The 14,012-nt window shown below is 61.0% G+C and overlaps 1 protein-coding gene across 3 annotated transcripts in view; it reads right to left on the bottom strand.

The window, feature by feature from the left end:
- The window catches only part of CASZ1 (castor zinc finger 1), a 145,600-nt gene that overhangs the window by 20,800 nt on the left and 110,788 nt on the right, over positions 1–14,012 (bottom strand). For all 3 annotated transcript variants that reach the window (XM_047724984.1, XM_047724983.1, XM_047724985.1), the window contains 2 exons: positions 4,344–4,820; positions 413–1,247 (listed from right to left, as the gene is read on the bottom strand). In XM_047724984.1, coding sequence (XP_047580940.1) covers positions 413–1,247; positions 4,344–4,820 — 1,312 coding nt within the window. The remainder of the gene's footprint in view (positions 1–412; positions 1,248–4,343; positions 4,821–14,012) is intronic.

The raw sequence follows: 14,012 nt of genomic DNA, 5'->3' as shown, positions 1-14,012 counted from the left end.
CCTAGGCTTCTAGCCTGGGAGCCATGGTCACCAGCTTGGAGCCCAGAACCCCTAACCCGGACTGGGGCTTCCCCAGCCAACTGTGAGGCTGCATCCGAGGCGGAGAAAGCCTGTCACTGGGAAACGGGGGTCACAGAAGTCCCCAGTGTGCATATTGGTGGATGAGCACATGCGAGAGCAAGTATGCACACTGTGAGATGTCTGGCCCATGAACTGAGCATGAGTGATTACGTGTGTGTGTATGTAAGTGTGCATGTGTGCACACACATGTGTGCAAGCATGTGTATGAGAACCTGGGCGTGGTGGATACGTCTGACGTATGAGTGGATGTGTGCCCAAGGCTGGCCTTCTGAGGCAGAGAGTGGCCTTCCCGGCGACTCTAGTCCCAAGTTCAGGACAGGGGGTGCCTTACTTGACAGTGGAGACGGTTCCCGTGGTGATGGAGTCTGTTTTGGAGAAGGTCGACTTCAGGTACTCAGGAGTGTTGAAGGGCAGGGAGGCAGGTGGCTCAGGCCCTGGCCCAGGGGCGCTGGGAGCACTGGGCACACTGGGGAGGGGCGCAGGGGCCAGGCTGGGGGTGGGTGGGACCTTGGCGGGGCCCGGCTTCTGGATGGCCCGGACGTCGTACTTGGAGGGGCGCCCCACCTTGCCCGTCTTGAAGGCAATAGCCCCGCCCATATCGGGGCTGCCCTCCCCGGGCTTGAAGAGATGGAGGTATTTGACGTTCTCCAGGTCATACTTGGATGGCTTCTTGTAAGTGCTTCCGTTCTGGGGCCGCAGGTTGTCGCCTGTCTTCAGTTTTTGGATGAAGAAGTCGTACTTGGAGGCTCGGGCCACCAGGCCCTGCATGGGGACGCTGCTGTGTGATGGCAGGGGCAGGATGGTAGCCTTGGTCTCCAGGTGGGCTGTGCTGCTGGGCAGCCGCAGGCCAGGCAGGGGCCCCGCCCCCTCCTTGCCCGCCCGCTCCTCGGCCTTGGTGCTGTGGGCCGGCCAGGAGAGCTGCTCGCCGGCCTTGAGCTTGCGGATGTACTCCTCGTATTTGGAGAAGCGTGCCCGCTTGCTGAGGGCATCCTCGGAAGCAGGCAGCACGGAGGAGCTGGCCACCTCAGGGGTGGAGCCCGCCTGTAGCTTCTCGAAGCTGATCTTCCTGGCCAGCTCATCCCTCGTGTTCTGGTCATCGTAGCCGAACATGCCGAGGAATTCAGTCATGGTGGAAGCCGCGTAGTCCCGGAGCGAGGAGGCCTCTCCTGTAGCACAGGGAGAGCCTAGTCACCTCTGGGAGGGAGCAGGGTGGCTGAGGGCTGCGGGGGGGGTGCCCCCTCCCCACGAGCCCCCACCCACAGAGGGAGGAGGCTGGCGTGGGGAGGGGGCGGAGCACGACATGATCTATGGACATTTGGCTCACTTGTTAGGTTTTACGACTCTTAAATTAATTTGTTTAAAAAAAAAGTAATTAATACCGGGGTAAAATAAAACGAGTTCATCAATGCCAGGAAAATCAATTTCCTAAATGTTCTGGCCGATGGCTTTTCAGTACATTAAACAAAGTTTCATAAATGTCTCCTCTCTCTTGCCTTGGCCTAATATGAAAGAGAAGTCACTTTACTGGAAGTAAGGCCAGATCCCAACCTAACTCCTTGGGGTGGGGTGACACAAGGGCTGGGGACAGGTAGGAACGTGGGGTGGTGGCTGGGCAGTCAGGAGGGACCCCAGGAGCTGAAGGAGCCACTGGGGACAGGGATGGGGTGGGACTGGCTGAGCCCACCTGGAGGACTCTCCCTGGCCCCCCACAAGTGGACATACAGCCCCTCATCCCTGGGAGGTGGACAGCTTGCCCCAAGCCTCCCCACGAGCCGGTCTCTTGGCTCCGCAGAGGCCCCCGGTGACGGAGGGTCCCAGACAGCAGGGCGGAGGGGGCAGGGCCCTGCTGAGGTGTCTACTCAGACTCACTCAGAGTTCCTTGCCCCAGTGAAGATTTATGATGGGGGGAGTCCTACGCACCTCCCCTGTCCATCCACTGCTCGCGTGTGAGGGTGGTCCCCTGAGGAGAGTCCGGGCCTGAGAGGCTGGGCCTGCCAGCCCTAGCAGCGCTCACTGCAGCGCGTCTGGGGTCCCCCTGTGCCCAGTCCTTGTGCCCTGCTCCACAGGGATGTGAACAAACACACCTGCACACGTGCACATGCGCACACACACGCACGTCCCTGGCTACCTGCCCAGCTCTACAGACACACACACACACACACGTGGATACAAACCACCCCAAATCCTGCACGCATCTCCCTAGGACGAGTCTCCTGGTGGTGGAGGCAAGCCGATCCTATTCTGCCGGAGTTTTTCCTGTGGGGACCCGCCTCCTTGCACACACGACCTTCCACCACAGCAGACGTGTGGCTTCCAGGCATGCCCAGACCTGCTCATCCCGTGCAGAAACTCACTCCACACCTACTACGTGCTGTGTCTGAATCAGGGGCAGGTGCACCTAGAATGGTGAGGCCCACACCCGCCTCAGGGACACACATGTTCTCTCCATTCTCGCCTGAACCAGCAAGGCCGGGCATACTCAGCAGCAGGACACTGGGACAGCCGGGGAAGGCGTGGCTGCAAAAGAGGTGGCCCAGGACCCCAGCAGGGTGGCCGATTATGGGGGACCCCCATCCAACCCACATCCCCGCCTACCAGGTCCGTGTGAGAAGGACAGTCACAGGCAGCACCTGCCCAGGGTGGGCAGAGTGACTCCAGGAGCCAACAGGTGGCCGTTCCTTGGACAGGGTGGCCAGTGGGCCACTGTCCTGACCTCAGGCTACGTGGGGTGGGGGGCCCAGCCTGGGAGGAGTGGGCTCTGGCTGCTAGATTCTGTGGTTCAGGGACCAGGGAAAGGGGCTAAAAATAGCAGGAGGCAGCTGAGCCCTCACTATATATGGCAGAGAGACAGAAGGCTTTGAAGGGCAGACAGCTTAGTGGAGGGAGGGGGCCTGGTGAGGGTCTAGGGCAGCCCCGAGGCCTGCATTCCTGAGCCCCCAGGCCCAGAGAAGGTGGCCCACCCCAGCCCCGGTGGGCGGCTAGGGCTCCAGCTGGTTCTCTCTGGTGCCCCAGGCTGAGCAGGCTGCCCCAGGTGTCAGACTACAGTCCCTCCGGGCCTCTAACCGAGGAACGATGCCTGCCTGGATCATGAGGCCACTGGCAGCTCCAGCCCTGCCTCCTACGGTCCCAGCTCTCCACTTGCAGGGAGAGAAGGCAGAAGTCAGGGCAGAGCTGGTCCTGGGAGGGGCTGGGGCCCTGACGGGACAGGCGGCCCTGTCCCTGTCCCTCCCTCTCCTCTGGCTCAGCACAATCACCTTGTGTCTGGGAACGGCAAGGGCTTTTCCTATCAGAGGAAACTGAAGGTCACACTTTTCCTCATTGATCTTGCAATGTTTGTTAATTACTCTGTCACTGATGTGGCGAAGGATAATTAAACAGCTCTGTTTATATCTTATATGCATAATTATGTGGCTGCGCAGGGCTCCCCGCGCAGGGAGGAGATGCGCCCCTCGCTGCAGGGGGAAGGGGATCGGGGAGCAGGCAGGGGAGGCTCGGGGCGCCAAGCACAGGCCTGAGAAGGAGGCTGGGAGCTGGAGAAAAAAACCCCAGACCTGGGGTTCCGTCCTAGTGGTGGGGACCATGGGCCCTCCACCCGAAACCGCAGGCCCTCCCTCCCAGGAGGGGAAGGAGCTCTGGCTGCTCCAAGTCGTGAGGACAAGGCCTTAGGCACGGCAAGGCAAAGCCAGGCCTTAGGCATCTCACGTGCGGGGAAGGAAGTCAACCAGGGGAGCTTGTCCCAGGCAGGTGGGTATAATGGGATATTCGGGCTGGGCCGGGTGGGGCCATCCTGCTGCCCTGGGCCTCACCCCTGAGAGGTCCTGCCTGGGACAGCCAGTGTCCTTGGTGAGGGGAAGGCTTCCAGGAGAGGGCAGGGGAGGGTGGGACAGCAGACCCATCCTGAAGCAGAGCAGCCCTGCCCCCCGGCCCCCGGCAGATTTCTCTGATGCAGGTGTGGAGAGAGAGTCCCACCGTCTGTCCTCCATCCCGCATCCCTGCGGCTATCAGACCCACTGTGCTCACGGCGGCCCCCAGCCCGGCTCGCACTGGGAAGCTCCCCTCCCACCCCCAAAAGTCTCCTTTGTTCTTGCCACTACCTTGGCCCCGGGCCCCCCACAGCAGGAGAACTGGTGGGGCAGAATGAGGTGCCCATAAGGGGAGCATGGGTGGGGGGAGCGGGCAGGTTCTGCAGACCCCCCACTCCTTCCCCTCCAGGGTCATGCCATCCATCTATCCTTCTGTCTGTCCGGGGCTCAGACACCTACCTGAAGCCTGCTTGGCACTGGGGCTGCTGTCGTCCTTGGAGGCTGCCCCACTAGACTCCTTCTCCTCTGCCACACCACTGCCGTCCTTGGAGGGCTCTTCGCCATGGTCCTCCTCGTCACTGCAGCCCTGGGGCTGCACCATGTAGACGCCCTCAGGGGGCAGCTCCAGGCCCTCGCGGCCGATCCGCCCCAGGCTGGGCGCGGGCACGGGCTCCTCGCTGTACTCGCCATTAACCCACTTCTCGATCACTGCCCGCCTCTTGTCTTCCTCGCTGCGGGCGCCCCGGGCCACGCCGGCCTCGCGCTCCCGCGGCCGCAGCGGGCTGCCCTCAGCCTGGGGACCCGCCTCCGCCCCCTTCTCCACAACCACCTGGCGGCTCAGCTTGGCGCAGATGGCGTTGAGCTTCAGGCCGCCTTTGCGCTTGGCCGCCATCGAGGGCTTGCCTGCGGGCGGGTCGGTGCACCGGGTGCCTTCAGCTGCGGACAGACGGAGAGGTCAGAGGCGGGCACGTGCCAGGCTCGGCCCCCCAACCCCCGGCAGCCCCCAGGCCCTAGGTCTTCCCAATCCTGCCTTCCTCGCACTGCCCTGAGCCTGGATGGTGGGGCTTCAGGCCCCTCCCCAGACCGTGAACCCCAGGGGCCCCGCTCGCCCAGTGCTCCGTGTCCAGAGCTGGGCACTGGGTGGGCCTGGACCAGGTGGTTCAAGGAGAGCTTGTTTGTAAATGAGCATACACATGGACGATCTTCAAACACCAGGGGCAGGCTTTCCTCAGCACCTGGTTTCTGGAAGCATTTCCTACACCTGTTTGGCCCTCAGTTCCTCTCCTGAGAGGCAGGCCAGACAGGACCCCAGATAGAGGAGACAACGTGTCCTCGGACACTCAAGGATACTGAGGCACGCACGCTGGCTGAGGGGCCGGTCACTGGGGAGCACTGGCAAGTGACAGTGGCCTGACTACTTGAGAGCCTCTGCCACGCCGGGAGGAGGCAGCTGAGAGCCCGGGAGCAGCGAGCACCAACCTCCTGCTTCCCTGTCCCAGTTGCAAGGGGCTGGCACCCTTGCCCACCTGAGCATCTCATCCCTGGCCGCCCCTCCATCAGACCTGGGCCCTGGGCTCTCCCGGACCCCTACCTCCGCTCACTGGAGAGCTCTGATAGCTCTTCCTTCGTCCCTGGCTACCCGGGGCCCTCCAAAGACCTCTGTTTTTCCTCTCACCCCTCCCCTTCACAGACCCGCTCGAATTCTCTGGCCATTTCCCTTCCCCAAGCCTCAGTGAGGGCCATTCCAGGCAAAGCTCCTCACAGCCGCTCCGAGAACGGCTCATCCCTGTCCGGGGATCTCACTCTGCCTGCTCGGCCTCGGCCAGCTCCCGCAGCCCTCCAAGGCCTGGCTGATTCCGGGAAGCCCACATCCCAGCCTGGAGAAGCCACAGCTGGAAGAGGTTGGGTTCCTCAGATCCCCAGCAGGGAGCCCGAAGGCTGCAGGCGCAGTGCTGAACTCCTGCACAAGACGGAAACTCTAATGAAGGCTGCCCGAGGTGTTGCCACCTCTGTCACGGCTGCTGAGCAGGGGCGCCCAGGGTCCGGGGTGGGGGTCCAGCGCCCAGCAAGTCCCCTCACCACACAGCCTGTGACCTGCCACGAGGGCCAAGGGTGGACACACATATGCCTGCTTGCATGCCTGTCTGTCCTCTGCCCTTCCATCCATCCATTTAGTCAGTTCCTGCTGTGTGCCAGATCCCGTGGTGGGCCCCACACGCAGGTTCAGCCCAAACCGGCTTTGGGCACGGGGGCCCCTGCTGGGGTCTCTCAGTGGTGGGACCCCCCTGCGTGGGCTTGTCTGAGTCTCCACCCACAGGGGTCAAAAGGCTGAGTGAGGGCAGGGGCTTTACTCCCCAGTCCGTGGGCAGAAGGGGCTCCCCTATAATGGATCAAAAGCCCCACACCTGGAAGGCCCCCGAGAGGCATGCTCAGACAGGATGACCGCACCTGGGCCTCCCCAGGGACCCTGTCGGAGGAGACTCGGCTTGCGTGCATGGGTGCTCCTACGATGTCCAGCAGCCCCACAGCTGCCCTGCAGCTGGCCGCCGGTGCACAAGGCCTCACGAAGCCCAGGGGCCCGGCGACCTAGCCCCGTCCAGGCAGCACCCTGCCAGAGAAGGCTCTGCTCCACCCCTAGTCCTGGGGTCCTGGCTCTGCTGAGCCCCACCCTTGCCCAGGCCAGGGGCCCACTCTACCCAAGTTCACCCAGATCTCCAAGTCTGTGCTGCCCACACCCAAGTCTCCAAGCACTGACGTGGGCTCCTCCTCAAAGTGGGGCGATGGGTCCCCTATTCACACTGTCCCACCTAACTGCTGGGCTGGCTGCCAGGCTGCACGACACCAAGTTTCCTCCAGCAGACCCACAGGCAGCGGGCCTCACCTGGGCCCTCTGTCCTCTGCCCTGCTGGGGAAGGGAAGGGTGGGGAGCAGGGGAGCCTGCTCTATTTTTACCAGGAGGTAAGCAGCCAAGTGTATATGGCAGACAGCAAATGGATCTATAAATATTTATCCCAAGGAAGAGGGAAGCAGAAGCTCCCAGGGCTGCACTTGCCGCTGGTGACACCCCCTCCCGGGGCTCCCACCCATCCTGGAGCCTCCCGGGACTTGGGCCCACCCTCCCCTGGTCTCGGCCCTGTGCCTGGCTCCCTCCCTCCTGGGCCCCCACCAGCTGCAAGGCAGCTGTGCACCCAGGGCCCACCCCCAGCCCGCAGGCCTCTTTGCTCCGCCTACACCCCCCACACCTGCCCTCCAGCTGCCGCTCTGCCCCAGCCCACCTGCCTTCCAGATGTTGCCCTCCCTCTGACTCTACTCCTGGCCCCAGGGGTAGAGGCGGAGAAGGCATGTGGGCCGGGGGAGCAAGGCGGGAGGCAGAGGGTAGGGCAGCAGTAGGGAGTATGAAAGAGCTAAGGTCCAAGTTGCCTGCCCATCCGTCCGCCTTCCGGCCCACTCCGTGGAGCCCTTCTCCCCTCCCCCTCCCGCAGGGCCCTGGGACATACAGACTACCCCCCTCGTGGTCTGACCCCAGGCTCCTGTCCATGTAAACATTCCCCCGACTTTCTTCCCTAAAATATAAACGCCGTGGCCAGGCCTCAATGGGAGGAAGCCATCCGTCCCCGGCCCTGTCACTGCCCCTTTCATCTCCTTCCCGCCACCAGCCTGCCTGCTGCTCTATTTACACTGGACACTTCCTCTGGGAACAATACTGCCCAGGAGGCAGGCTTCGGCCAGAGGGTGGGAAGGCGAGGGGACTCCTGCCCTGCTTACTCAGGGCCAGACTCCAGAAAGGAGGCAAGGGGTGAGGCAGCTCAGGTGGGCCCAGTCAGGCCCGGGGCAAAGGGGCGGCCAGGACCTGCACATAGGTAGCAAGCCCAGCGGCTCTCCCAGACTCTCACCCTTGGCCCCGGTGGCTCTGGCCCTGTGGGGTGAGCCTCCGGAGGTGGCACAGCTCCAGGACATAGCCTGGTTCTCCCCCTTGCTAGCTCAGGACCCTGGGTGGTCTCTCTCCCCGAGAAAGGGCCATGGGGCTATAAGGTGGGAGAGCTCTGGCAAGCAAGGACCTGAGAGAAGGCTGCTGAGCTCCGGTGGGGACAAGCAAGCAGGTGTGATGCACATCGAGGCACAAGATCCCAAGACCTGGAAACCTCACCCGGCGCAGAAGAGAGAGGGGAGAGCAGAGAGGCTGGGGTCCTGGTGGGGGACAGGCTGCCCACTCAGCAAAAACAGCACCACCTTCCTATCAGCTCCCAGTGTCTGACCCTTCCCTCCCAGGGCTCCAAACTCCACCAGCCCACCTGCAAGCCGCTTTCCTCTGAGCTGAGCAGATCCTGGCAGCAGGCAGGTGGGGGCAGAAATCGGACATACATTTCTGGGTACTATCTCACCATATGCCTCACGATGACCCAGCCAAGCAGGGACTGCCATCATCCCATTTGATGGAAGAGGCAACTGATCCTGGAGCCGCGCAGACACCCCAGAGCCTGGGCTCACAAAGGCCCCAGGATCAGCAAGGCGCTGGAACTACCACCACGTCCCCAGTTCGGGCTCCTGGGTAGGCTGTAGGAAGTCCTGGGCCTCTCTGCCCCATCTCCTCCTCACTCCCACTCCCGGTTCCCATAATACAGAGCCCCCTAAAGTGTTAACTGCAATGGGTAAAATGGTGCAGCAGATTGCTACAATAAATAATTTACTGATATTTATAAATATTCAAATCAGCCAGCTTCAGAAATCAAATGAAGGGAGGGCCTCGGGAGAAGGGCCCGTTATGGCAGGAATCTCATCACTCCCTCCAAAGGCTGAGGAGGCCAGGGCTCCTGCCAGTTACGGGGGAGACAGGGGGCTCCTATAGCTGCACCTGGGCCCCTGGTCCCTCATCTCACGGGACTAAGGGGTTGGGGGTGTCTGGGACAGCTCCACCCCCTGGCCTGGTTGGGGCCAGGCCCTTCCCTGACCTGTGCAGCCCACGCTCAAGGGGATGAGAAGCTCCAGTGCCCTGTGCCCAAGGCCTGGGTCTCCAAGTTGCCTGTCCTGCTGTGGGCGGGGGTGGGGGGGCAGTCCCTGGGGGCTGGGCAGGCCTGGCAGCGCCCCCCCCTGCACTCGTGAGTAATGTGTTTCGGGGCTGGGCGGCCTGTCAGCTACCAGGCTCCGGGTGCTTTATGGGCTCTGCCTGGTGGCTTTGAACTCCCTGGTAGGAAATAAAGTTCTCCCTGTGCGTCCCTTCTAAACATTTCACTCAGTGGAAACGGTGTTTAAGAAAAATGAGGACATATTTCTTCCTAAGGATGCAGTGTCCCCTTTGGGCAGCCTAATGCCCGCTGTATATCAGCGGGTGGGGAGGCAGGGCCTGGGCACCCGTCCCCTGGGGTGGGGATGCTCCAGGGCCCACCTGTCCATGGCCAGGCAGCTCAGGGGCCATGGGCACCGCCAGGCCACTGGTGGCTGCCCTGTCCCACAGCCCGGAGGGACAGGGCGGCTGACCAGCTCTGAATACCCGGCCTATGCCAGAGACCACACCGGGCACTTCACAGTGTCACTTCAGTGGATGCCCACCCCCCCACATCCCCATGAGGCTTTTGACCTGTCCCCATTTCCAGACGAGGAAGCAGAGCCTGGTGAGATTGGTAACTGCCCATGGTACCCATCCCCCATGTCAGTGCTGGAAATGGACTCCCACGAGGCTCGGATGTCCCTGGTCATGGTCTAACACCCCACACACCCCTCCCACAGCCTCCCAGTCTGGGTGGTGGCAATGTTGGAGCCTCCACCCTGTCATCCCTAAGAACCTGAACTTGATGGGCCACAGGCCCCAGTTTTGCGGGGGGGATGCATCTATGTTTGTTCAACAACCCCTCTGAGTTCCTTCTAGAGGCCAGGCTCTGGGCTTAATCCTCTGGACACGACGTGAGCAAGAAAGACTGTCCTGGTTCCTGCCATCACAGCCAGCCCAAATTTAGACAAGGGGGCAGACGTTCACGTCATTACAAGCACGACTGCTGTGGTGGAAGGTCCAGGTGCCACAGGGACAGTGAGCCTGGGGAGTCAGAAGATCCTCCTAGGGACAGGTGTCACATTCCCTGCTCCCCCCAAGCTCCTTGACCATCCCTCCCACCTCTCTCCTTGCCCCCACTGCCAGCCCAGTTCGCTCCCCTATCTTCTATCTTCTCCAGCTGTGACCCCCTCCCCCAGCCGGCACCTGTCCCCTAGGAGAGGGTGTTCCCCTCTCTTGGGCCGAAGTGCACCCCCAGCTTAGAACAGAAGGGCCGTCTAGCTTTTGTGGGCAGGAGCAGTAGCCACTGCTCCCCAGGGCTCTCAGCCAGGCCTGCTGGTCCCCAGCAGCGTTAAGATGGGAACTGGGGGGGCTCCGGCCACCGGGCCCTACTTGCCCCCCTTTGTTTATTTATTTATTATGATTTTTTAGTCCAGTTAAAAGGTTTACTATCCAGACGCGTCTAAGTGGCCTCACTTAGCGTAAGTAACTCTATAAATCAGGGCAACTGTTAGCATCCACCGCGCGGGCTGGCTATCAATCTCCCCCAGGTCACAGCCAAACAGGAAGGGGAGAAAAAAAGAGCTACCACCCAGGGGAGATTTAAAACACACACACACACACACACACGGGCGCGCTCGAGGCACACACACACACACACACACACACACGCACTGTGCACACGCGCGCACACTCGGGCGGCTCCGTATTTGTACAATCATGTTAGAAGTCACACATGCACACGCAGAGCGGCCCGGAAACTGGCCGTGCTGCGTGTGGTCACGATAACAGAGCACAAACAAGGCTCCTGCAGCCAAACAGGGAGTCAGAGCCCGAGGGCAGGGAGCCTCTATGGGGCCCCCAAGGCCGGGCGCTCACTGCTGGAGCTGCCCTGCTCGGGGAAGTGGCTCTGGAGGGCCGGGGAGGGGCTCCGCTTGGTCCCCTCTGCTCTCTGTGGCCCCTGCCTCTGCAAACCCAAAGGGCCGAGCGTTCCCCTTTTGCTTGCCCAAGGTAAGCAGCAGGGAGGCTGGGGCTCGCTGTGGTCCCGGGTCTTTGCCAGCTGCGCCCGAGGCCGGGCATGCCCCCGACACAGGGTGGCACCATCTGAAGGAGTGACCAGCTGCCTCGGAGGGTGCCAAGGCTAGGAGAGCGGCCGGAGCCACCTGTCTACAGGGACGCCCCACCTTTTTCCTCCCCTAGGTGTGGCTGCATGTGCACGTAGATTGGACAGAGGCCCCTACCGCCATCACCCCGAGAGTCCCCAGACCTGGAAGGACCCACTGGCTGGGCCACAGCAGGCAGCGGAGTGGGAGAGGCCGCCCCTGGCCTCCTCTGTGGATCCCCAAGGCCAGACAAGGCAGCCCGAGGGGGGACGGCCCACCCGGGACCCACCTCTCCCACCTCTCCCACCTCGCCCTGGAAGCCTCCAGGCTCACCCGCCTGCCTGCCCGCAGCATCTCCCGTGAACTCTATTTCTCTTTCCTCTCTGAAAACAACTGAGCTGTAAATACTGTTTAACCTTCTCCCCCCCTCCCCCCCACCCCCTCCCCTCCGCACTATAAAAACACAAATATGCCATAACTCAGCCGGCCCGGCCGCCCAGCCTCCAACATGCCCCGCGCCCGGGCCTCTCAGGAAGGTCATTACAAACGACTTTCCGATTCACTGCTCCTGAAATAATTTTGTGTATTAAAACCTGAATCTGCACTTTCTGGGGCCGAAAGCCTCGCTTAATTATGGCGGGTGTCCTTGGGACGGACAGTGATCCTTCACTCGCCAGCCCGCTCCAGCCCTCCGCCCGCCAGCCCGCCCCCCTCCCTGGGCCCAATCTGTTTTCAAAGTGTGTCTGTCCTTTATTAAATTGTTTTCTTTTCCACATTATCAGTTGCCATGGAGACCTCATCTCTCGGATTATTTGAATTTCATTATATCTATTGATTTGGGAGCATTTCATCTTTTTTATTGTTTTTCTGTCAATTTTCAAAACGAATAACCATCTAATTTGCGTCAGTGCTGATTATGTTTGTCCCTCAATAGAGGTCGGCAGCTGCGCTGGGGAAACAAATCAATGAAAAACCATCATAAAACTCCCCACTCCAGTCTCCGGGATGTGTGGGTGACATTCCACGCCTGTGAGAGACACACTCATCAGCTCCAAGTTCGGCTACGGTGGCAGCGCTCGGCTCCACGTCCGCCTCTTCTGGCCTTAATATTTAATTTTGCGATTTGGGCCATTATTAGTGGTGTTTTTATTAGTGCGTGTGCATGTGAGTGTCTGGTGGTGGGCCGGCTGTTCCGTTAATTTGTGGGTGAGGCTGGGAAAGCCCAGAGGAGGGCAGGGTGGACGGTGCTGGGGGTGCGGTGGGAAGTGGAAGGAACAGGAGGGGAGCCCCGAGGAGGGGGGTGGGGGCCCCCGGGAATGGAAGGACCATGCCGAGGGCCCGGAAAAGGGGGGTTGCAGAAGGGGGACCAAGCGAAGGGGAGGAAAAGAGGGAATTCAAATTGCTTACTTTGTTGGTTTTTTTTAAATAATTTATGCAATTTTAAGCATTTATGTATAAATTTTTTAATAAGCCACCCTGGAGCAGGATGGCCATTAACATCCCAACGTCCTTCTGTCCAATGGGCTGGCGGAGAGGATCAATTTCTGAGAGTACTTTCCCTTTTTTATGACATGATAAAATGCTTTTAAAGCAACTTACACAAATATGGAAATTTTTTTTTCTTTTTTCCCTGTCCCCTCTCCCTTCCCCTAACAGCCTTCTTATCCACCAGGGTGCGGGGCAGGGGGGCGGGGGTGTATGTGTGTGCACGCATGCGGGGACACACGCGCGCACGCGTACACACACACACACACACACACACACACGCTTGTGCTCCTCCTGCTCCCTCTCCTGCTGGGGAGGGGGGCTGTGGGGGGGCTGGCAGGGAGACAGCCCCAGTTCTAACTGGAACTGGCCGCCTGTCCTTCTAACAAGGGCATAAACTTTCATTACCCATGCACGCAGTCAAAGACAATTTAGGGAAACGCGCTGCTCGGAAAAGGAAAACCTCAGCGATTCGTGACCCACGCCGCTGCCATCTGGGGGGCTCTCGCCTCCAGCTCCAGGGAGCCTGGGCCCTGAACCTCTGGCCCTGCCCACTGGGAGGGTCAGGGAGGAGCCCTCGTGGGGGCAGCCTGTGGAGGGAGGGGAGAGAGCAGAGGGAGAGCAAGGGTCTCTGCCTTGGCTGGCCAACACCTGGGCAGACCAGAGAGCAGTGCCCCTTGCTGTACTCTCCCCCAACACGCCTTCACCAGCCCCACCAGGCATGGGCCTCTGAGGGCAATCATGGGGCTCCTGCCCTTCTGCACCCAGTGCTGGCGCAGAGCAGAAGCTTAGCTCTATGGATGGATGGATGGATGGATGGATGGGCAGGCAGATGGATGGATGGGCAGGCAGATGGAGGGACTGAGTGAAGACAAAGTAGGAAACCAGGCCCAGATGCCCTCAGACCCCAGCAGGAGACTCACAGATGCTGGAGAAAGGCTCCCTGTCCAGGTTATCTCCTGCTCTGGAAGGGGGGATGGGACAGGAGTGCCTCTGGGTAGAGAGGATGGGGGGCACTGGAGCAAGAGGGGCGGCCTGGCTACCATTGCCCCTACCCTAGGCCTGAGTCCCAACTCCCTGAGATGGAGCCAGGTCTTGTGAGGAAGAGGGCACGTGTCCTATGCCCAGTCTTGGGGATAACCCTTACTTCCATGTCCCCTTCCCCCTGCAGCCCTTCCTCCCTATGGCAAGCAGGAGGAGGGGCCCAAGTGGAGAGCCCTGCCCCAGGACTGAGGGGGATGGTCCCGGTTCCCAGCACAGAGCCTGGAGCCTTTCCTTGCCTTGCCATTGCCGGACAGTGCCTGGCCCTCCCATAACACCCATGCTTGGGCACTGGGACTCTGGCTGCATCCAGATCAGACAAACTGACACCAGAAACTCGGTCCTCCTCTTAAAGCTTGCCACTTCTGACAGAGTTTGCTCTGCCCTGGAACTCAGTGTCCTCCTCTGAAACAGGGCTCTTGAAAGGATGGCATCGAGTGACCAGTCTGGCACAGCACCATGGAGCACGTGGGGCCTGCCCCTTTACTGGACAGTGACTGTGGGCAGGGTCCCTGT

This window comes from Lutra lutra, chromosome 4 (assembly GCF_902655055.1).
Source record: "Lutra lutra chromosome 4, mLutLut1.2, whole genome shotgun sequence".
NCBI classification, from domain to species: domain Eukaryota; kingdom Metazoa; phylum Chordata; class Mammalia; order Carnivora; family Mustelidae; genus Lutra; species Lutra lutra.
The sequence above is the reverse complement of the archived record's forward strand: the minus strand, read 5'-3'. Positions and strand labels throughout refer to the sequence as shown.